A 23,352-nucleotide genomic window follows, 5' to 3' on the forward strand; every position below is an offset into this window, starting at 1 on the left:
GGGAGAGGTCGAAGGCTTGGGGGTGGGAGGGAGGAAAGGAGGAGGGAAGGGAAGAAAGGAGCTCTTTAAAAGTTGAGCAAGAAACAATGTGGGGGAAGTTGCCAAAAAAAGAGCTCTGCATCCAGACTCGCTGGTAACTTCCCGATCCCTCCCCTCCTTCTCGTACACACCACACACACTTGTATTTTGCGCTGTCGTAAAACCCACGTGTCTCTCCCAGAGCCTGCCAGAGCCGAGCCGAGCGCCCGGCCGCGACTGCGATGCGCAGCCACAGCAGAGGGAGCCCGGTTGTTCGCAGCTAGCCGTCCCTCCGGTCACCGGAACCTGGAGAAGGATCACCCCGCACCCGCGTGGACAAAGACCAGGAAAGTCTTTGCCCCCGGCCGTTGTCCGGCTCGAAGGCTCCCGGAGCAGCCGACAGCTCCGCACGCCGCCCGTGCAGCAGCGCTCACCCCGCTCAGGTAAGGCAGACCTGGGCCGGGGCCCGTCCGACTTGTCCGGCTCAGCGGGACACCTTCGGCCGGGGCAGGGCACTGCCGGCCCGCGCCCTCCTCCTGTGAACACGGAGTGGAAAACAGCAGCGTCCGGAGAGGAGAGACCCGCGCGTGTTTGCGTGTGACTGAACTTTCCTCCGCCTCCTCCTCCTCCTCCTCCTCCTCCCTGTTGTCAGCGAAGAGTCGTTTGCTTCCGCGGAGAGAGGGAAGGGAGTGAAAAGGGAAGACAGTTCGTGCGGCGGGGACGGGGTGAGCTGTGCGCCGTGCGGGGTAGCGGGAGGGGGCTCTCCGGCCGTGGGCCGGCGCCTTGTCGCCCCGGCCACCACGATTCTCGTCCTGGGGCTTTTCCGGACGAGGTTTTCTCCTGACGAACCTGGCTACGGGCAGGGGAAGCGACAGGCGCACGGTCCCGCCGCCGATCCCGCACAGCCGCGGCGCAAAGCCTACGCGTGGCCCAGTGTGTCCGACCGCGTGTCCGACCTCGGGGTCGGGGCGGGCCTGCCAGGGAGGGGCGGGGGTCTCACGTCTTCTGTCCCCTTCCTTCCTGCTCCACAGGCAGAGCGATGCTGAAGCCCGGAGATCCTGGCGGATCCGCGTTCCTGAAGGTGGATCCCGCCTATCTGCAGCACTGGCAGCAGCTTTTCCCGCAGAGCAGCCAGCTCAAAAGCAGTGGGCCCCTCGCCCAGCTCCAGCCACCCGAAAGAGCCGAGCCCCCGGCTGACGGCCTCCGCCAGCGCCCGACGTCCCTCTCCTCTGCCTCCTCCTCTTCCTCGTCCATTCCGTCTTCCTCTTCCACCTCGTCCTGCGTCGCTGCGGCGGCGGCTTCTCTGGCTGGTCTGACCTCCCTGCCTGCGACACAGGTCCCGGTCTTCGGCCCGCTGCAGAGCTCAGAGCTCCCGGCCGGGGGAGCGCCCGCTCCCCTGCAGGGCAAGGATTTGTGCGGGGCCGGCGGCGGCGGCGGCAAATGCGGCGACCGTGGTGCCGCTCGGTACCGCTGCACGGCCGAGGAGCTGGACTACTACCTGTACGGGCAGCAGCGCATGGAGATCATCCCCCTGAACCAGCACACCAGCGACCCCAACAACCGTACGTATCGTGCTTCTTCTCGCACTCCTCCACCGCTTACCCTCCGCTTCTCTGCGCATGGGGCCAGTTCGGGGACGCTCCAGGCTGGGTGACCGGCTGGGTGACCGCAGTTGGTGCCTGCACCACTCGCACTCCACGAGGAGCATCCTCCGTCTCGCCCTTCCTCCCTTTAGTTTTTGCGTTGTTAGCAGTTGTTTCAGGAGACGGGCGGCAACCCTTCAGTAGCAGTTTTTCTGGTCTGAAACCCAGGTCCTTCATGGGAAGGCACGTTTCAACGGAAAGGCTGTGGCGGGGGTAGATTTCTTTCGGAGGGCTGCTTAGGAAAATGGATTCAGCAAAGGTTCAGGGCAGCTAGCTACCAAGTTGGCCCTTTCTCGCCCTGTATGTCCCACTACATTCCTGCCCGGAAAGTCCAGTTTTCGCTGAATACTCAGAAATCAATTACTCCTCCGAGCTGGGCAGGGGAAAAGTTGCAGTTTTCATCAGACGGTCTAGGGCAAAGTTTTCCTCTTTCTTATCTCGGAGTATCGTTTCCTTTCAGACCTCGTTAACACTTCGTTGGTTTTAGTTTTCACCTCTACGGAAAAGCATGACATGGTCATTTAAAGAGAAAAGCCGACTTTCTAGACGAAAATGTCTGCTTGACTCAGAATGAATTTAGGACTTGGTGGTTCTAAAGGGTTTTATACTGCTGTTGCCAATTATACAGCTGGGAGGGTTTTTTTTTTTTTGGGGGGGGGGAGAGGGGAGGGAGCACCCCTATTATGAAACGTCTGTACGGATGAGAGATCTGTAATTTTAGAAACTGGTTCTATCTTTCCCCCCCCCTGTATCTATCAATACGACGCAACCGAGGAAATTCACGTCATGAAAATAACTATATGAACTCCTAATAGTTCATCAGTTTTATAACTGACATTCAGACACGGTTCTGTCCCTCTTAAAACACATGGTTTCGGTCCATGCACTTAAAAAAAAAAATTATTGTTTCAAACACTCTCTTTTATCCTAAGGTTTCTCAAAACTCTTTTTTTGTTGTTGTTGTTCTTCTCAACCACCTCCCCTCAAATGTGTGTTTAAGGAAGGCTGTTCAACTGAAAAACGGTACCCTAAACCAGCAATCCTTAAACACATGCCCAAGCAAAACAGAGATTCGTTTAATTAAATTTCAGATGAGGATCTTGTTTTGAAAGTTTCCATAACACCCTGTTATGTATTAATTAAACTGCGTGGATGCTAGCAGTCTTCAGCGCTGTGCATATGTGCAGGAGGAAAGTTGAGTCGGAGTTTGGTGGAGATTTTTCCCGCCTTCTTAACATTCAAATGTTTCTATATTGATTGTCGACTTAATTTTGAGCTTTGACTTCCTCACGCTTACCCTGTAGTTAAACCTGTTCGTGTATTTTGTATTCTCGGGTGAAGAAGACATATTATAAATTACATGCAGAAAATGGAATCTGAAATGTACTTCTAATCGACAACCGAACCGTTCTGACAAAGTATGTTTTGCTACTTGGATCCGCTCTGTAAATCTAAAGGGTAAAGGTTTTAAAAGGAGAAAGGAATATTTAAAAGCGTTTTTTTTGGGGGGGGGAGGGGGGGGAATTTTTAAGGATTGAGTAGAATAACAGCACCCCGCAGAGTCGGAGGCGAAGCCTGAATAATTTCTTCCTGAGCGCGATATTAAAGGTGGATTCGGGAAAGCAAAAGGGTCGATTGCGGAAAGGACGCTCGTGAATCGCGTCCGGCTCTGACGGGGCAGTCGTCGCCGTCGGAAGGACGGGCGGGGGGCAACCAGCGCCATCTCGACTTTTTTTTATGTTTGTTTTTCTTCAGTTTGATCTAAGCATTCTTATAATTTACTTGTTTTCAGGGCGGCTTTCGCTCCAGCGGTTATTAGTTGCCTCTGAGCAAAACGTCCAACGCGAGTGCTTCAGTCTTTTGGGACCAAGCACTTTGCTTTGGGCAATTCGTGTTAAAAAAAAAAAAATAAAGAAAAAGTAAACTGTCAGTGAAGAAGGAGTGCCGCAACACGGCCTGTGCTGTGTCATGCACTCCAAGGACTCGCACGATCAAGGGAACCAGCTGCAGGCCACGGGCCTGGCTGCCCCTGCGCGCTTACCGAGTGCGGCCAGGGTCACACTAGCGGTCGGTGGGCAAGCGGGATTTCCAGCCGCCTTGACTCCCACCATCATTCCCCGTTTTGCATCACTTCCACCCTCATTGCCCGTTTGAAGGGAAGGAGGTGGGGGTTACGGGTGAGATGAAGTGCCGTCTACTTTAGTTTGAGTTGTGCTTGCTTGCTGTACTTCCACCTCCGGACAGCACCAACGACACCCCGAGACGCGCAGGCTCTCCCTAGCCCGGCGCAGACACCCGCCCGCCGGGATTAATCCCCTCCCCGGAGCGGGAGCGTCGGTCTGCTCGTCTGTCCGTCCCAGCAGGCCTCCGTCTGCTTCTCCGGCTCTAATCTTAGCTGTGTACCTCCTTTACCAGCCGAGCGAGTGCCCCGTCTCCCCTACTTTCTCAAATAGTATTCCTCTCTCCATTATGAGCATCCCCTTCTTCTCCGGGGCACCCCGCGTGTTCCCGCTCGCCGGCAGGTCCCACCCGCTGGAGTGAAGCGCCGGTGAACTTCGCGTATGCCCCGTTCGTTCTGCGGGGCCGCGGCGGGGCAGGGGCGGTGACCGGGCCCGCCGGGGGAGCCCGAGCGGCTGCCGATGCTGCCCCGGCTGCCCGCCACCCCGCCCGGCCCCGCTCACCAGCGCCCGGCTCGGCGCCGGGCGACCGCCGCGGGAAGATGGATGGCCGGCGGTTTCCAGTAGACACACGCCTTGATCGTCAAATATCAATGAATATGGCACGGTCTTGAGCGAGGGAGGGGGCGGGGGCCGCCTAGGAGCTGTGGGTTAAGCGTCTGTATGTAACTGTTTAAAATTGAAAGGGATTAAGCTAGGGAAAAATAATAACAATAAAAAAGCAATCAAGAGGCAAAACCCTAATTAGAGTCCAGCAACCTTTACTCCCAGGGAGGCAAAGGGGATTATGCTAAAGCCCCGATAAGGTGGCAGGAGGCTGGGGACCGTTTGCTTCCCAGCCTTGAGTCTGGAAGGACGAGAGTATTTCTGGGCGCTGGGGGAGGGGCGCTTGGGCGGCCAGAAGGAGATCTCCTAGGGTGAGTCCGGGGACTGCGGGACCGGCTTGTTTCCTTGGAGGTTTGCCCCTAGCTTCTGGGGAGACGCTTCGGCGCTGAGAACTCTGAGACTCCTCCACCTTCACCAGAAAGCACCAACCTGCCACTGTAACAAATACGCCGTGTAAAACTGAAGTGTCACGCGATCAAGCACTTTGCACGCCTTTTCCCATTCAATTTATGTGAAGACAGTGTATATGTAACATGCTGTGAAGTGGATCGGTGTGGAAAATATTCGGACTTTTTTTTTTTCCCTCTGGACTGCTGGTAACCTGTATGATTTAGTTATTTTACATCACTAGTTACCCAGCACCCTTAAACATAGCAGATAGCCATACATTAGATTGAGGTTAGAGAAGGTGGTGACTGTTTATTTAGGGTGATAAAATGGTCCATCAGCAGTAATCTCCATCGATATGTGCCACCAGGAGATGAAGGATGAGGGGACAAGCCACAATTAATTGCCCTATAGTTTTGTGGGAGAGACTGGAGCCGGTGCGGACTGAACTTCGATCTCCTCTCTTAGCGCCTATTCATCATCTCTACATTGTATATGGGGGTCTCTCAGGGGCAGAGGGTGGCAAGGTTTATCTACACACAATATTCTCCTACCCTTCTCATACCTGACACGGTAATATAATTCATTCATAACTACAGTAGAAGGCAGGGAAAATCAAACTCAACTCTCTCAACCCTCCTCCCACTCACCTCTTAAAAATAACCCAAAAGCCTCTCTGAAGGCAGGGCGGACTCTCTGACCCACTCCGGGGCGCCCAGGCGGGCTCTCGAACAACATCTTCCCCAGCGGAGCTGCCGCGGTGTGTGCTTGACCTCCGATCGGGAGCCACAGACCCCGCGGCAGCTCCTGCGGGAACAGCGCCCGTGCCGCCGGCACCCTGCGCCGCGGGGGGAACGGCGAGGGAGTGCGAGGGGGTAAAGCGAGGGGGGCAGAGGGTCTGGCGTCCGGGACGCGGTGACAGCCGTGGGTCAGCGGGCCGGGCTTTGTCGTGCTCTCTGCAAAGAGTAATTAGAATAAATAACTAAATAAATAAGAGGGCACCCGACGGGAAAGCACATTTGTGTTTGGTACTCCCGAAAGTCTGCCTCCTGTGAGGCAGTCTGAAAGAAACTGCAAATGACTTGGTGAAAGTAGGTAGATGCCAGCTCATCGATGAGGAAACTGAAGTACGAGGGAGGCTGAATTTCCCTGGAAAGCTCCATCCCTCAGGAAACGAAGGGAAACAATCTCTTCCAGCCGTCCCTCCTACTTAGCTGTTACCCGCGCCCAGAGAGGGATGCAGGGCCAGCCGTAGTGATTTATACTTGCAAGTGAGTAATACCATGTGAAATGATGGCCACTTACACTGGATACCTGCATACTTGTGGTGAATTATGAAACAAAGGGTCAGAGGCCACCCTTCTTTAATACCAGCAAACTGCAGGTATCCAGTCTAACTGCACCTTTGAAGCATATTATTGCTGAGGAAAAAAATGTATTTCTTTCATTTATTGTTACAGCTGGTTTGCTGGTAAAAAACACTGTGTTAAACCCTAGTTTCACTGATGAAAGGTTTTTCCTTCCAGATTTTCATTAAAGTGTGCAGTAGTAGTGTTACTTATCTTGTGTGCATTTAAAATTACATTTTGGAGGCAATCATATGTCCTTTTGCTTAGGTTTAGGACTTTTAAGTGTTCTCACATGGTGTTATAGTATTGGCATTACCCTGCATTCAGTTTTCTGGAGGCACATTAACAGTAACATATTGCAGTCGTTCCATAAGAACCATGCCAAACAGCTCTGCTAGGAAATCCTTTGATTTTCTTTTTCTTGCATCTTCCTTTCCTTAATCCTCCTTACCTATAGAATATGAAGGTATAAAGAAGAAAACTGATCTCCTTCCAAAGTCTTTGGCTGTATCTGGGCCTGCAATGGTGTATTCCCACTGACTTAACCTTCTACATCTTTAGATTTTATCAGGAGATACTTTGTTCTGGCTGCAGTCCTCCTTTATTTTTCCATTTTCTACAAGTCTTATTGCTTCTTCTTGACTTGATTTGGAGCTTGACTGATGCCATTTCAGAAAGTAGAATTATCCATTTCAACTGTTCTCAGTGAAGCCCTGTACTCACATTCAGCTACTCTCTGAGGCCAAAACTGGAGGTGGGGTACAGGACAGCTCTATTTGTCACCCTCTCTGGCCACCATCTGGGAAGTTCACACTTGTAGAAGCATCCCTTCAGGTGAACTCTAGTTCTCCATTATGACCAGTAAGGGCCACCACCCAGCTTGGAGACTCTGGTGATGTCAGTGGACCACAACACTCTGTCTCTCAAACCCCCATTTCTTTTCCATGTCTTATTAAGCACGTTGGTGCAGTGTGTCACATTGTACTCTGCAGCATACACGAAGATGATGCAGTTCATCCTGCTGTGAGGCAGGATAGTCTGCAAGTCTTGGAGTTCTTGATTTTTCCCCGAATCTGATATGAAGGAAATCCTTCCCTTGTCCCCTGAGGCAACAGAATACACTGCCTACAGTGATGGCCTTTAAATGGATGCTTTCACGTTTTACAAAAGAGGAAAAGATACACAGTAGCTTTTTACTCCAGGCATGATAAAATATAGCTAGGATGGCTTCCATTCCTTATAACATTTATGAGAATTTTAAAAGATTTTATTTGTGCAATTACATAACAACTAGAGCTAAATGTATGAAGCATGAAATGAAGAAGAATTTCAGTACTGCTTAGTATTAAAGACAGATTCCTCCTTTCTCATCAACAAGACATTAGCCAAAGCAGTTTCAAAAGATGTTCTATTTTCCAAATTTTTAACTTTGCCAGGACAAAGGGGAAAGAAACACAGCAGGGGATCAGATACTGTGACTGCCAAGCATTAAAACATTACCACTGTTTTTGGACTCTGGAAAATAAATATCACCATGTGTGACTTTCTGTAAGGGTAAATGACAGTGACATGGGGTTTGTTTATACTCCTTGAAAATTTCTTAGTTTCTTTTTATTGGAAATGTAGAAATAAAATGTTTAACCCACATTCATGCACACATATTGTCAGAATGAAGTTAAGAAATTATTGTTCTAGGCAGGTCCTGAAATTTTTTTGCATGAAAAGTTGTGTATATCTGGTGGCTGGATGCAGGAACTTGACACTGAGATTTTCTGACTAGAGTAATGAAGATACTTTAACACGTTTAATGTGAATTTCTCCAGAGATACAGTTCCTCTAAGAAAGCCATTGTAATCAGCTAGTATGAGGAGGGTTGCACATCTAGAAAATATTAAAGAAGTGCAAATAATTAGAATTCAAGGGCCTACTCTGGGTGCTGACACCATGGTTAGACATAGTTTCTTTAAACTCTCAGTTTTCCTGTCAGATGTTTTCTTTCTACCTTGCATGGGTAGATTGAAATCTATTGATTTCCTAGAATCATAGAACAACTTGTGTTAGAAAAGATCTGTGAAGTCATCAAGTCCAACTGTACATCATAGAGTTCAGCCATAATTTATTTAGAGTGCATCACATGCCATACTGTTTTGGATTGTGGTATTGTTTTTTTGTTGTTTGGGTTTTTTCTTTCCTTTTCCTATTTGGGATCCTTTCCTATGTGACCTCCAGCACCAAACAGCAGTGCTGCCCCTAACATCTTTGGGTATGCCAAAACCACAGGGTTTCTTGACGACTGGTTTTGGAGAGGAAAGGGAAGAAAAGGTGCTGTGGTGATACCTCACTTTCCAAACTATCTGTGGAAATAATAACAAAAAAAAAAAAAAAAAAAAAAAAAAAAAAAAAAAAACACAAACCAAACCAAACCAAAACAACAAAAAACAAACAAACAAACAAAACCCCCCAAAAAACCCCAAAAAAACCCCCAAAAAAACCCAACCGTCCCCCCCACCCCATTCCCTTCCTCTCCAGTATATACTTGATGCCTTCTATTCATCATGCCTCAGAATGATTGTAGGAATATCTGCTGGTGCTCTTTTAGGACTCGCCAGAAATATCTCCCCTGGGGTCCTGCAAATCCCATCCTCTATCCGCCATCCACATCTAATTGACATGGCTGAGAGAGCAAAACCCCTCTGAAGTGGCGGTTTAGTCCAACAGAAATAGTTTTGCAGCGTATTATGTCCTCAAAGCAAGGAGAAATTGCGCCCTGCAGCCAAAGTCGCGCTCGGTGCCCGCTAGGTGGCTTTGTCCTGCCGTGCCGGCCGGCGCTCCTGTGCCCGCTGCCTCTGCCGAGACCTGTTACCGGGATGGATGGATGGACTGGGACCAGTTTCACCTGCAGCCCTTCCGCAGGGGCACTCGCCAGAGTAATGCACAACTCAGGGCTTGTCTACTTGCTTTCTGCTTGTATCTGTAACCGATGCTGCGGGTAGGGAACTTGGACAGATGAACACCAGGTGGAGACAGGCGTTTTCTGCAAGACCCAAAGGTATAATGATCTTGAGGGAAATTAGCTTCCACATGTAACTTAGTAATAATTTCTTGTTGCTGAATGCACCACTTTTTAAATGGTAAAATTTAAAAGAGGGTGACAGGAAAGAGTGTTTATGTACCGTGCTTCAAACTGGAGAATACATGTAAAAGCCATAATTTGAAGATGCATCTTTTGTTCTCCTTTAGCAGCTTTTGCTGAAATGAGAGAAGAGTTTTCCTTCAAAGGATCTGTAGGAAAGAGGCCTATTTAATACACAGTACATCCACTTTGGAAAGAAGAACATCTGAGTCAAGGCCCCTGAGAATTGAAACTATGGTTGCAGGCAGTCTAGCAAGTCTAAATCTGTATCATAGACCAAGAAACTCCAGCTTTTGTAGTGAATGCTGTGCTCTGTTTTTATAAGGAGTGGTATATAAAACTATTAGGGGAAAGATGTAGGACTTGATAGAAGAGTACTACACCATAATTATTGGTTTTTCTTTGTATTTCTGAAATAAATTTATATGAAAATGAAATGTGAACATGATGTCAATGTATTTTCAAGAGATTCATTGTTATGTTAACTCAGCATATCTCCAGAGAAATTAGTTTCTTGAACATGAAACATTTTCCTGGAAGATGTATATTTGTGGCATGTGGAATAGTGTGCAGTGGAAACATTTAACCAAATTTTTTTTGCTCAGAAAAGAAACGTCATGGTAGGATCTTCCCGAAATAGAGATATATCATTCATTATTAACAACAGTTAGGGAAATTAACAGTTTTACAAACAGATCTTTTTTACCGGTATTGCTCATGAACTCAAATATGTTGTTTTGGTCTTTTCATGGTACAGGCAAATAACATGCATTCTCATTCAGTAAATAAAATTTCAAATGTGTGTCCAGAAATATTTGCTGTATAATTTCAGTTTTAGGATTAGATTTGTCTTTAGGGAAGTAAATGTGCATGCAGGTTCCAATTTGTCATTCATGAGGTTCTGGTTTATTTATTTTATTTTCCAAACAGACAGGGCATGCACACACACATGGTAATGTAAAAACATTACAGAATGAATGTTCATTTAAAATAAGGAATAAATTCAATCTTGTTCCAATTAAACTCTTGGACTGAGCTGTGGTAAGGCAGTAGAGAGGGACTTGCAACACACTATGATTGTGTTTTAGAATGTCTCACTGAAACATACTGGGATGGTTTAGCTGGACTATTTGTATCAGTTAAAAAATTCATCTTTAAAAACTTTGTTAAAGTAAATTAATCTTGGCAGGCTTGTGAATACACAAGGTCTGCAAATTGTCTGCAGGATTTCTGCTCAGCCTTTGGAATTTCTTATTTAAGGCTTTGGTGAGATCTGGGAAACCAGCCTAAGCAATACTCAAAAGGGCACGGTGTGCATGAGTACTGGCTGTACTGCCAGGAAATGGCAGTGCAAGCACAGGGATCTGCATGTCCTTTGGTGGAGGTGGTGGCCCATGGTGGAAGTGGTGGCCAACAGCACTGCACTGATAAGTGCTTTTCCCTCTTTGTCCCTCAGGATGTGACATGTGTGCTGATAACCGCAACGGCGAGTGCCCCATGCACGGGCCCCTGCACTCCCTGCGCCGGCTGGTGGGCACCAGCAGTGCGGCTGCGGCAGCCCCTCCGCCTGAGATCCCAGAGTGGCTCCGGGACCTGCCCCGGGAAGTGTGTCTGTGCACCAGCACAGTGCCTGGCCTGGCCTATGGCATTTGTGCGGCACAACGGATCCAGCAGGGCACCTGGATTGGGCCCTTCCAGGGAATCTTGCTCTTGCCAGAGAAGGTTCAAGCAGGTGCCATCAGGAACACCCAGCATCTCTGGGAAGTAAGTTATCATCTTTCTCTCCTTGTCAAATTTGATTTTTTTGAAGTAAACATGGAGTGTGATTGTATTCAGTACTAGGACAAGAACTAGCCGTGAAAATAAGCAAACAAACCCACAATTCAAATAAACCAAGTAAGCAGCTTTGAAAATGTAGCCAGTGCAAGCAAAAGCCTTGCTGTGATAAAGGTAGCCAGAAAACCAGTGGACAGCACAGAACTTCATTTGGACTGCGTAAGAAGAACTGACTGTTGCAGGTGCTGTAATGTGTAGTAGAGAGACATGATCAGAGAAGTCTGAAGCTTTTATGACACCCAGTTCTTTCTAAATTTTGACCTGAGTTACAAGAGCTGACAGAGCTCTTATGTCACAGCATCAGTGGAATCATGTTAGAGCAGTGAATATGGGTTGAGATGGAGTGCTGCACTATTGCTGTGGCCCCCAGCCAGTCCAAGAAAAGCTGCTGAAATAAGCCCAGGACCATATTCTACTGCCTGACCATTTGCAGTGTGAAGGAGTTAGTGCTTGTTCAGCTTAGTTCAGCTCTGGTCCTGTACCTATTGTGCATTCCCCTAATGAGGTTTCCAGTACTTCTGTGTGAAAGCCACTTTGAGGTATCTCAAGGCTGTTGGTTTTCCTTTTTATAATATTTGTCACTGTCTTAGAGAGGGTAACAGTGATAACTTAGGGAAAACCTAACAGTCTGTGTGTCAGAAAGAGTTTATTCCTAGTCTTTTGCCATTAATTTCTTCTTTGATTTGTACTGGACGGTATAATTTTTTAGTTCTGCTTAGTCCTCTGTAGCTGCAATCTCTGCTTGCCTCAAAACTAACTACAACAGTCAGTACAAATATGCCCATAGAGTTATGGTATTTGCTCATCTACACCAAATCAAAATCTTCAGAATATGAGGAATCCATTAAGAGTGTTTTTTGTCTTCAGTGCATGTACAGTGAAAGTGAATGGATCTTTGAAAGATATATGGCATGTGGAAGAATCATAGCTCCTATGATTTTCCTATGTGTAAAAAAATAATAAACAACACACCAGGGTATTTGTCTCAAGATACTTACCAAAAACATCATTGTGTAAAGAAGGAGATGTTCACATTAAAAAGATCAGTCTCAGGCACACTTGAATGTGATCAGTAGAACTAGATGAATAGCAATGACTGGGAATTTTGCTGTTGCCTCCAGTGGAGATGGAATTTCTGTCATACGGCAGATATTGATAATTTGGATTTTAACCCGTTCCTACCAAAGTCCAGTGATTATAATTGCAGTATTTTGGGATATGTTATCAATAAAGTATTTTTTATGGAACACTTTATAATGACATTGGAGGCTCTAATTTTTAAGAAGGGTATTGTGGTTTAGACTATTCTAATTAACAGAATATGTAATAGTAAAATAAGATTCCCAGAATCTACATATTACAATAAATACTGAAATTTAGATAAATTGAGTCAGATAATTTTTCTGTAAATATTTACAACATGAGTTTAGTTTTTAAAAATTATGAATTAGTTTTATGCAAGTAAAATTGCAAATCTTGGCAATACCTTTTTAAATAAGCAAGAATTTTTATCATATTTCAGATTAACTTAAAAACTACTTTGAAACAATGAAGGAAGCTAGGACTTTTTAAAAAAATTAAAAGCAAAAGCCAAAAAGATACTAAGGAAAAAAATAACAACCAGTACTATTGTATGTACTAGATTCAGGCCATAAGTGCTTACCGGCTGAGTTTTTGTGTGGGATTGCTCTTGTGCTCTTAACATACAACACAGATTTCCTGTTGGCTAGCAAAATGAATGCATGTATTTTAATGGAATTATTTTAAAAATAAGAATTCAATTTGATTTAATAAGAACATATTGCTGGGCAACTCATGGTCTTGAATTATTTCTGTTAATGAAAAAAACTCTTATCAAAGAAATACATACTCTAAGCTCTAGCCAAAATTTTGCTGTTTTGCATTTCTTTTATCTTTCAATTTGGCATACTATGTCTATTAGAAGACCAATGTTTAATGAAGAAAAATATGGTAAAATAATCAGAAAGTGTGTGTAATTTTACAGAACCTGATCTATGAAAATATGTAAAAGCAAATAACAGTATATATCTAAATAGCCTGTATTATTTTAGTCTACATGGTATAGGAGTGTGGATTGAATCACTGTAAATGATAAAAGGATGTTTTGTCATAATCCCTTTTTAAAGTCGTGACTTTGGTCCATTCTCTTTCACCAATATTTCCCATGCAGCTGCAAATGCAAGTCTGTCTACAGATCAGCTGTTCAGCATTAGATCTTGATAGAACTTATGGAGAGAATTTCACATTTTTAGTATCAAAAATTGCATTTTATTATTTTACTCTCAGCTCTGTAAAGTTGATAGATATTTGTTTTACTTTACAGTTCTTTGTGTACACCAGGCAAACAGAAGGACTATTGAGAACACTTTTAAGAGTAGTTACTGTTTTGGTTGCTTTTTTCTTTATACTCTTTGTTGTGGGAAACATCAGAAGCACAGCATCTGATGTATAGTTCAATGCTATGGAAATATGCTTCAGCCTGTCTGCTCAAGTGTTCCCACCATGCACTCAATGTTTGCTTTGTATGTAATCCACACAGCATAATGTATAAGGACTCAGAGTAAATTCCATACCATTCCATTACCTTACAAAAGGCCTTGACACCTATGGGTGTTCATGGGAAATTATAGAATTCTCTCACAATCAGCCAAAATAATTTTTTATAACTTACAGAAAGATCAGTCTTTCAAAAAGCCAAAAATATTAGTCATTTCAGTTGTAGTGCATTTTTTCCCCTTTGACCCACTTCTATAACCGGAGTTTGCTGTATTTTATAAAAATAAAAAACTCTGATTTGTTTAAAATAAAAACAGGACTGGGTGTATTAAATAAACACTCTCTTTGGTAATACAGGCATTTATTCCAGCAGTGCTTGATAATGTTTCTGATCCCTTTTATTTTTTCTATTTTGAAGTAATGAGAATAATCCTTTTATTATTGCAAAGAAACAGAGACTTTCTTAGCAATTAGGTCTTACTGATGAGAATGAGATAATTTTCCATTAATGTGTTTTCTAATAAAGAAGTGGAAAGGCACACTTGATTCCAACATATATGAAAACATTATCTCAATTATTAATGTGTCCTTACTCCCCGGAGATAAATTAATCTAGTTGCACATGGTTTCCCCTTTCTGTTTAACATCAAAATTTAATAAGAGTAGACATAAGGAATGTATACGATATACGCTTAAATTCTGTTAGAATAAAATACTGAGGTTTAAACATACATACATTTTAGTAGTCAAAATTTTTCAGGCTCTCAACTTTAAACTGTGAATTCTGGAAACAGCTAATTTGTAAATAGCCTTTTCCCCTGTAAATGCAGCTTAGATGAAAAAACTTTTACTGACAGGCATATCAAAGGATACAGTCTTATTGTTTCCTGTTCTTCATGTGCCTGATAAAGAGTTTGCTAAGTTTGCTATCTCTCTTTTTTTTCTTTCATGAGTGGTCAAATAGCTTTTTTTTTTTTTGCAAGAGCCTAAGCATATCAAATATATGATTTCACTTCATTTCAACTTTAGTTAATTGGAATTTAGCATTTTTGGAAGTAATGCTTTATTATATGCGACTTCTTTTTACATGGATGAGCAAATTTATATATATATATATATCAGGTATTCATTAGTAAATACAAAATGTTAAATCTGTGTAACTGATTTTCCCCCTAAAACATTCTCTCTCTCCCCCTGTTTCCTTCCCCCTCTCTGCCTCTCCCCTCAAAAAAATTTAACTGGCACAAGAAAGTGTGCATGTCATCTTAATAAAGTACCATATGGGTACTTATTAGCCTTCTTGTGTCTCATATGAAGCAAAAGAAAACGTTGCTTTTGCCTTCTGCTGGACCAAGAACAGGAATTTTTCTGGGATGCACACTGTTCAGGAATACTGGACATTTGTGAACAAATTAATATGCACAGAGAATCCTTGCCCTTCAAATGAAGCACTCATTGCAGTTACGGTGAAAGATTCTTATCCAGGTTCTCAAGGCTGCAGTTTGGGACTAAATTTGCTGTTACAGAAAAGCACTGGGGGATAGAATTGTGTGCATGCTGTCATTCTATTAAAGTGAAAATTATGTTTCTCAGCAATCCATCATTTAGTATTGCAGACTGCATGTTAGCTCTGTTTTAAATTTGTCATGTTCATGAAATTCAAGTAATTTTGTCTTGAAAAACCTCCTAAGGTACTTTCCTATTGTATCTTAAGTTATTCAGAGTAACAGCTGGTGCCATTCTGTTATTTTCTTGTTTTGCCATTTCTGAGGATTTTGTATGATGTATGACACTTGCATTTATTTTCCATTAAAAAAGACCAATATTTTTTACTTTTACATGGATTTTAAGTACCCGTGCTGTGGGAAAATATCACTAATGGTGTGGTCACTACCATGCTAAGTTGTAAGCTCAGTAAGAAGACTCAGTTTGTGTACCTCAGAAGAAAATTGTGCTAAGCATTTACAGAGCAGTCTCTATCATTGGTATTTCTGGATGATTTACTAGCACATTTTCCCAGATAACTTCTATAAGTTACAAACTCTTTTCTTAATGTCCATAAAAAGTTAGTGTGATCACAAGTGTGGAAGATATTATATATTTAATAATTTTAGTTCTTAGAAAAGCTAAACAAAACCCTGATGTTTCTTTTAGAAGATCTGTAACTTTTACAAGACCTTCTTATGCATTTTTTAATGTATCTCCATGTTTTTGATATGTTCTTTCTGTCTGCAGAATGTATGCATTGTATGACCAAGCACATGTGCTACAAAATTAATCTAATTTGGCACAGGGACAGATTCTCTTCCTATTGAACTAAGTGAAGTTTGGAATACACTTGGGTGTTTGAAGTTGAATATAGCCCCAGAATTTTTAACAGTGTTAGTGAAAACAAGAATTCTGAGGGCTGCATGGAACATGCACGCATCTGGATGCACACTATTCCCAGAAAAAAAAAATTTCTAAATTGCTAGATCATGCAGGGATGATCTGTTTTTCCATGGCACATAATCTCACCTTGGAGATTTCATTATGTAATATGCAAAAATAATGAAGTGGAACACAAATTCTCAATTCTGTCCTTCTTTGACCAGTACCTTTCTGTGTTGCTGACTAGGCGACAGTGTTATGGAAACATTTGGCCTTTTAATTTAATTAATTGTAAAAGCAATTTCCACTGTTGGATGAGACTAGTTTGTAACTAGGCCAGAAATTGCAATGAATTTATAATACCATTAACAGGTAATTATTTCTACTGACTTTTGATTTAAAATTGGTAAGTAAAGTCAGTACTTTAATGACCTATACAAGTGTCCAAAATGTGTTGTGGGCCTGATGTCAATAATATATTTATTATAGATCTGATTAAGTGAAACAGTACTATGTGCTTTTCCAGGTGGTGATGACAATATTCTGCAGAACTGCCTCAATCACTGCTCTATACATTTTGGTCCCCCATATTCCATGGCATCAAATGCACATAGACTTTAAAGTGCAGACTTTTAAGTAATCCCTTAACATAAAAGCTGGAAAATTCAGCCCAGGCTGTATCTTCCCTCCACGCACTTGGCACCTTTTCCAGATAGGTTACAGAATTCCATTATCCAAATTGTTACACATGTGTGACAGAGGTTGACCTTTAGTCATGTCAATCCTTTTTGCGTAGGCCTTGGGCTCCAGCCTAATGGCTCAAAGACTGATTTACTCACTGTAATAAGGGCAGGAGGTCGAGCAATTGTCAGCTTGCCTGCTCATACTCGTCTCGGAGCCTGGTTGAAGGCTGTTAACACAAAGCTTTTCAAAGTGAATTTACAACCACCACCACTGACATAGGCCAATCAGTACACCATAAATGTCAGGTTAGTGAGATTGAGCAGTAAGTAAAGCAGTGCCAGCCCACTATTGGCTGAAAGCAATTGCTAAAGGTTTAACTGAGAATAGCAATGTGTGTACAATGTCTGCAGAACCATCTTCAGGGTGGGGAGTGAGTTGAAAGGTGGTTTAGGTAGAAGTACCCACCAGCCAAGGCATGGCATCATGTCCTGCATTTGTACTCCTTCCATTTGAACAATGTCTCCTCTGACAGAATCCATGGTCAAAAAGTTGTTAGATCAGTCTTTTAGTTATAGAAATAAGATTATTCTGGTTTTTTACCTATGGAAAAAAAAGGATGGGGTCATAGAACTGTGGGCTGTCTTACCTGGGCAAAGGATGCTAGGAATGCTTTTAGTGTCTTATTTCGGTAATTTTCAGCTGGTTTTAGTCCTCAGCACCCAGAAGGTTTTTTCATAAGGAAACTGTGGGGTTTTTTGCCATTGACTTGTAACTGGAATCTATCACAGGTTTCACTAATGAGTGATTATGTACCTGATGGCCTGAATATCCATGAGATGTAGTTACCCTCAAGACTGAATGTTTTTATCATTTTGTGTAGTGACAGCTTGGACAACAATTCATTTGGCTTTGAAAGCATCAGCATTAAAATGTAGAAATCCATTAAAATGCTGTATGCCAGGATTTATAAATTAGGCAATTTCCTTGATTATTGCAATCATTTACAAAATTGATTGTCTCAGTGTGGTATAGGCAGATTTCAGCAATGATCATTGACAACTGGCACATCCTCTAATACCTATACTCATTGTTCTTTAAAAGAAAAGCCACTCTTCTGCGAGGTTATTCTCCATCTCAAGGTCAATTATGCATTGAAAAAGTCTACTAATGTAGAAGATCACACATCTTTAAAGTAGAACCACATCTTTAAAGTATAATCAGCTATTTATAGCCTGTAATGATAGCCGGAGCACTTATTTTTCCTTCTGTTTGTAATTTGTTTGTTGACAGCCAAGGCATTCACTTGAATCTGTAGTGTATATACTTTTTATGATATTTTATTGAAAGGTAAATAATTTTGGCAAATTGCAGCTGTAAATATTTATTTGATTGAAGATTTAGAAGTCGATAGTGTGTTTTATTTGTTGCATCTTAAAGTTCCATTTAACAAATATTTATTTGATTGAAGATTTAAAAGTCAATAGTGTGTTTTATTTGTTGCATCCTAAAGTTCCAGTTAAAAAATAGATATGGATTATAGTAATTTGATTTGGGTCAATTATTTCTGCAAGACATAATCAAGAAATGATGTCACAAAGCAAATATGTTCTAGAAGTTTTCCTCTGTTAAAACAAGTACAATAAAGCCATAAAATGCTAACCACCAACCACAAAACCACAGTGCTTTCTACTTGCATGGGAATAAGCAATGTTCATGGTAAAAACCTTAAAATTCAGGTGCTTTCAGGAGGTTCTTTTTGCAGACTATGCAAGATCCAGCTGTCAAAAAGCTATTTTGTACCATAGGCATATCAAGGGTTTCCAAGACTGATATCCTACAGTTTTTTATCAGTCCTTGCCTAGACAAGATAGCCACTGGGAGCTATCATGAGGAGCTTTGTCACTAGGAGCTTTGATATAAAGAGGTCTTCAGGCATGGCTGAATAACACAGTACCAGTGTAATCAAAAGTCTTATTTTTTTTCAAAAGATAGGTGAGTAGCTCTTTCAGATTGGCAGAACCACCTGCATATTTTATGATACTGTCTATACACAACAATATTGCAGTAAATGTAAAGGGACCTTTGTATAAATGCATTCATTCAACCTAAAGTCAGTTTTTTGCTGTGAAAAAAAAGGAGGTTTGCACTGCGAATGGCTGTGTAGCAGTGCATTGGTTTTAGTTAGATGAATATTAGAATCAAAGAAAATACTTTTTTTTCCTGTATCTTGCAGAAAATGTGTAGCTCATAAATTTGTTGTCTGTACTACTTTGCGTATTAGTTGCCTGGATTTAGCAAGATATGCGTAAACAATTCTGTATTTTATCAGTAGTTCAACCTGATGCTTTCTGTGTGGAGAGCTACTGGTGTATAAGAAGATGTTTTGATTTCATCTGTGGAACTACAAAGTAGACAAAAGTGGTTTTATCATGACTACCATTTCCCACAAATCTTCTAGACTAATCTTCTAGTTCTATAAAGGTCACTATTTTTGTCTTTTAAAATATTTTATATGTAATTTTTGCTTTTGTCATGTCAGCATTCACTGTGGAAAGCAGGGTATTAGTTTTTATCAATCTATGGAAGGAAATTTATAGCAGTATGAGTTGGTGACTGGCACCATTTTTAGACCATCATTTTGCAAAAAGATCTCACCACTTAGGTAAAAATAATTTTTTAGGAAGTGTTCACTTTTCCAGATTATATTTTTATTAGCTATATCTATTTCTCTTTCTCTTTCTGTTTCTATTCTTATTCCTATTTCTATTTCAAGCTGTGTTGAATGTTCTCCCCATTTCCACAGCTCCAGTAAGAGGAGATGAAAGAGATGCTCAATCACTTTGACAAAAATGAGGAGAATTAAGATTGGGGGCTTTTTTGTATAATCAGTTTCTACTAAAGTAAATCTTAATTTCCAGTTGGAGAAACAAAGAGAAAGTTGTAGATTTTAGCCTGGGTTTGTGTTAATTCATTTCATTGTGACCAGCAATATTTCAGTGACAGCTGCAGTAACAAAGTGTCATTTTTTCTGTCACTAAAAAAAATTATTTGTCTTTCAGAACAAACACTATGGCATTCGACATTTGATGGAAAAAACCTTAAAAAACCCTCAAAAAAACCTTAAAAAACCTTAAAAAATAAAAAAAATATTTTAATTCATGGCTTAGGGCCATTGGCAGGAAGACTGATAAGATGCCTAGATGGCACACATTCAGAAATTTCGGGAAGGAACAGCAACATTTAATGAACGTAAATATGTTTCTTTGTTTCTTTTTAACTGATGCAAATATATCATTACAATACTTACATAAAAACATAGTTCTATGAAAAAAAAAAGGTAGATTTAAAAAAAGGTGTGTTTTTCATACGAAAATGTAAATTGCAGATTAGTTTTGGCCAGTTCTAACAGAAATGCACAGAAACTTAAACAAATTTAGAAATTTCACTTGAAGCTGTTGTAACCCTTTGGGGCAGCTATTGAAGTGTACCAAGCTGGGACCTCAGCTGTATTTTTGGCAGTGCTCTTTTTTCCATGGACCTAAGCCTGTGTATTGTTAGATACCATGCCCTGATTCTGGCATTTTTCTTCCTGATAAATGAGATAAATTCTTTCTGTGTGGGAGCCAAAGCATTTCAGCCAACTGAATCGCTTCTGTTCTTCATGGACCAACACTGTAGAGTTTAATGTGCTGCATATCTTTTAGCATGTTTAAAAGTCAGAGTTTAGCAAGTTCAGTTTCTGATAAAATTTTATCAAAAAAAGAAGCAAAATGAAGATGAACATTGGCATTTATTTTGACCATGCATTAATAGTGAAAATGTATTGGAAAAAGATGGGTACCAAATAGATGATCAAATCTTCACATCAGTGTTGCCTCATCTGAATTCCATTCTCTATTCTGATCAAATCAGAATCACATTCAAGTTACTTGGAATGAAATGTTGTATTTTACGATATTGACCTTTCTGCTTGTTTCTCCTGAATGGTGCTAATATACCCCCGGTCTAGGGGTTTGGTGAATTTTGAGCAGTGGGGACACTTCAGGAACAACCATACAGCCTGGGATCAGGGGTGTCTCTAGCCCACCACATGGCAGAGCCTGTACTAAAGTGAGCTATAATGTGAGCCTGGGTGGGCTCAGACTAACTCTGGCTGAGTGGTTGTTTGACCTTGGGGTCTGCCATTCCCAACAAAAGATGGCCGAAGGTCAGGCTGAGGTTTGTTGTTTCCTTTGCCTCCAAAGACTGTATTTGTCTGCCTATTTTCTTAACCTTTGCAAATTTTTGTTTATTCAATGAGATGTTAGTTTTCATGCCCTAATTACACAAAAAATGACATGACCTAGTGGCGGCAGTATTGCAAAAGTTTTACCTCATTATGTAAAGAGGTTTTTTTATTTATGAAAGGCTAGTTTGTGTGCAATTTTATAGTTTGCTGCCAAGCCAAGCCAGATTGTCTCTCATCCAAAGACATGGTAACTGCCATTTTGGATCACTATGAAGAGTTTGGTAGAGTCTTACTTTCCTTAATCCTTTATTCTTAATTTATATTTCTTCCAAATTATTACTTATCTCTTCTGAAATCTCACATTGAGGTTCACATATTATACTTTTTTCTAGTAATTTACACCCTATGGCCTGCATGTCATAATGGCTGTATTTATGATCAGAAATAGTTAGCAATGCCTCTCAGGATGCTATCAATCACAATTGGAATGAACAGAAATAGCCACTGAAGAAGTTTGCACAGTGCCTCCTGTCCTCTCTGAAGCTGAGCAGAGCACTGCTCCTGTTGTGTGCCCAGCCACTGGTTGGCAGGCTGGTTAGGAGAAATGTGCCTCCCTCTGCTGAATTTGATTTTCATTCGTTTGTTTTAGGGATGAAAGACATTAAGAATTTAACACTGCTACTACATCTGTAGTGATAGTTAAGGCAAGGCTATTCATTGTCTCGGCAATAATTTATGATTATACATGACAGTGTCTATATGGATCACCATTGTGTCTGTTTTACTGATTTTTAACTAACTAACTAAATTCTCATTTGTTTTATTATTTGTTACTGCAAAAATCTGATATAAAAGTTATTCTTGTGATTTTTGTGCAGAATTATGTTCTTCCATTTTAGGGCTTCCTACCAAGGGAACAAACATCTTGGCATTTTCCTTCTGCAGTGATGGTGATTTGATTTGTTTGAAGAATTAACCATAAGCTTGCTGTTGAGAACATCCATCCTAGCTGTCATCTGACATTAAATGTGGAAAAAAGTTTTCTCTTTCAAAAGCAAAGTTGGTCTGGATGCACATTAATATTTCTAGAGTTAATTCCATTGCTTTATTAAAACAGTGCTACAGCCATTCATTGCAACTAGGTATTAATTTCTCTGGTAAATATCTAACAGAATCCGTATTGAGAAATTTTGTATAAGAAAGCCTGTGTAGTTCAGCATCCAAGGATCAGATTGCCACAGACTGAAAGGCTGATTGAATTTCTCCCTCCTTCACACCATTTGAAAGTCTCAACGTAAAAATCAGAGAGCTAAATATCTTTTTCTCAGCAAATACAAGTATCTATATAGGCTGAAAAGTAGACCTTTAGATCAGAGAAAAAACTGGGACAACAGAAAGAGACACGTAGGCTCCTAAGAAAATGTGTTTGGGGGATGAAGAATAGGACAGCAAAGCTGTGTAATGCCAACGACTTTGGAGAAACAGCCAGGGCTTTCTCTGGCTATGAGTGTTGTAGAAGATTACTGCTATTCTTTCTCTCACAAACCAGGCTAGACTTGTCTCATGAGCATTGCACTGCTGATCTATTACTCAGTTTTTGTGCTGGTGCTGTCTGATTTTAAGTCATGGATATCCCACAGAAAGTCATGGGTAATTTTCACGCTCATGTTCTGTTCTGGACTTTTCCCATTCTCTTGCTGATGAATTAAAATATTTTATGTAGGTCAAAGTTTCAAAACTTGCAAGTACCTTAAAGGATAGCTTCATGAATATATTTAAGCATGCAAGGTTTTCTTAAAGATCTTTTAGTGTCCTCAAAGCTGTACTAGGAAACATGTTATCCCACCAAGGGTAGACCATGGACAGGAGCACCTGGGCACCAGCTTTCTGTGTCTCTGGTGTAAGCTGACTAGACAGAAACTTGCTGTGGACTGTAAGTCATGTGGGTGTGTGTCTGCTAGCACAGTGCCATGCCCAAGGGTGCAAATCCTTGCAGGTGCAATTGTCTTATTGGCTGAAACCCCATTATGCCCAGACTATGTTTGCTATGATTAGAGGGAGCTGGATCTCCGTGCCTTCTAACATGATTCTTCTCTTTTCCTGTTGGGAAAAAAAAATTATGACTATTTGACCAACACCTTACTAAAATTTCTGAAAACTGACAGGTAATTTAAATCCTCCACTTATAGCTGCAGGTGATTTATCCTACCTGTAACACTGACTGGGCTACTCAGTGGGATTAAATTAATCTAGAGCAAAGGATACAAGTGCAAATGCCAGAAGAGGTCTTTCTTGTATTGTGCACTTCATACTAGGGCAGTTTTGCACATGCGCACAGGCAGAATCAGTTCCAACATTTGCTCAGCTGCTCACTAATCTTATGGGTGAAAGTAGAATGGTTTCA

At 41.8% G+C, this 23,352-nt stretch overlaps 1 protein-coding gene across 4 annotated transcripts in view; it reads left to right on the forward strand.

The window, feature by feature from the left end:
- Window positions 1–328: 328 nt before the first annotated feature.
- PRDM6 (PR/SET domain 6) overlaps window positions 329–23,352 on the forward strand; it is a 105,637-nt gene continuing 82,613 nt past the window's right edge. For 3 of the 4 annotated variants that reach the window (XR_014951193.1, XM_085566464.1, XM_085566463.1), the window contains exons 1-3: window positions 606–743; window positions 1,050–1,580; window positions 10,770–11,077. Coding sequence is in view for 3 of the 4 variants with exons in the window: in XM_085566464.1 (XP_085422590.1) it covers window positions 1,058–1,580; window positions 10,770–11,077 (831 nt within the window). In the remaining variant the exon portion in view is untranslated. Of the gene's footprint in view, window positions 462–605; window positions 744–1,049; window positions 1,581–10,769; window positions 11,078–23,352 lie in introns of those variants that run through there. The other variant, XM_021546214.3, reaches the window with a different exon arrangement.

Source organism: Lonchura striata, chromosome Z (genome assembly GCF_050655825.1).
Source record: "Lonchura striata isolate lonStrDom1 chromosome Z, ASM5065582v1, whole genome shotgun sequence".
Lineage (NCBI taxonomy): Eukaryota > Metazoa > Chordata > Aves > Passeriformes > Estrildidae > Lonchura > Lonchura striata.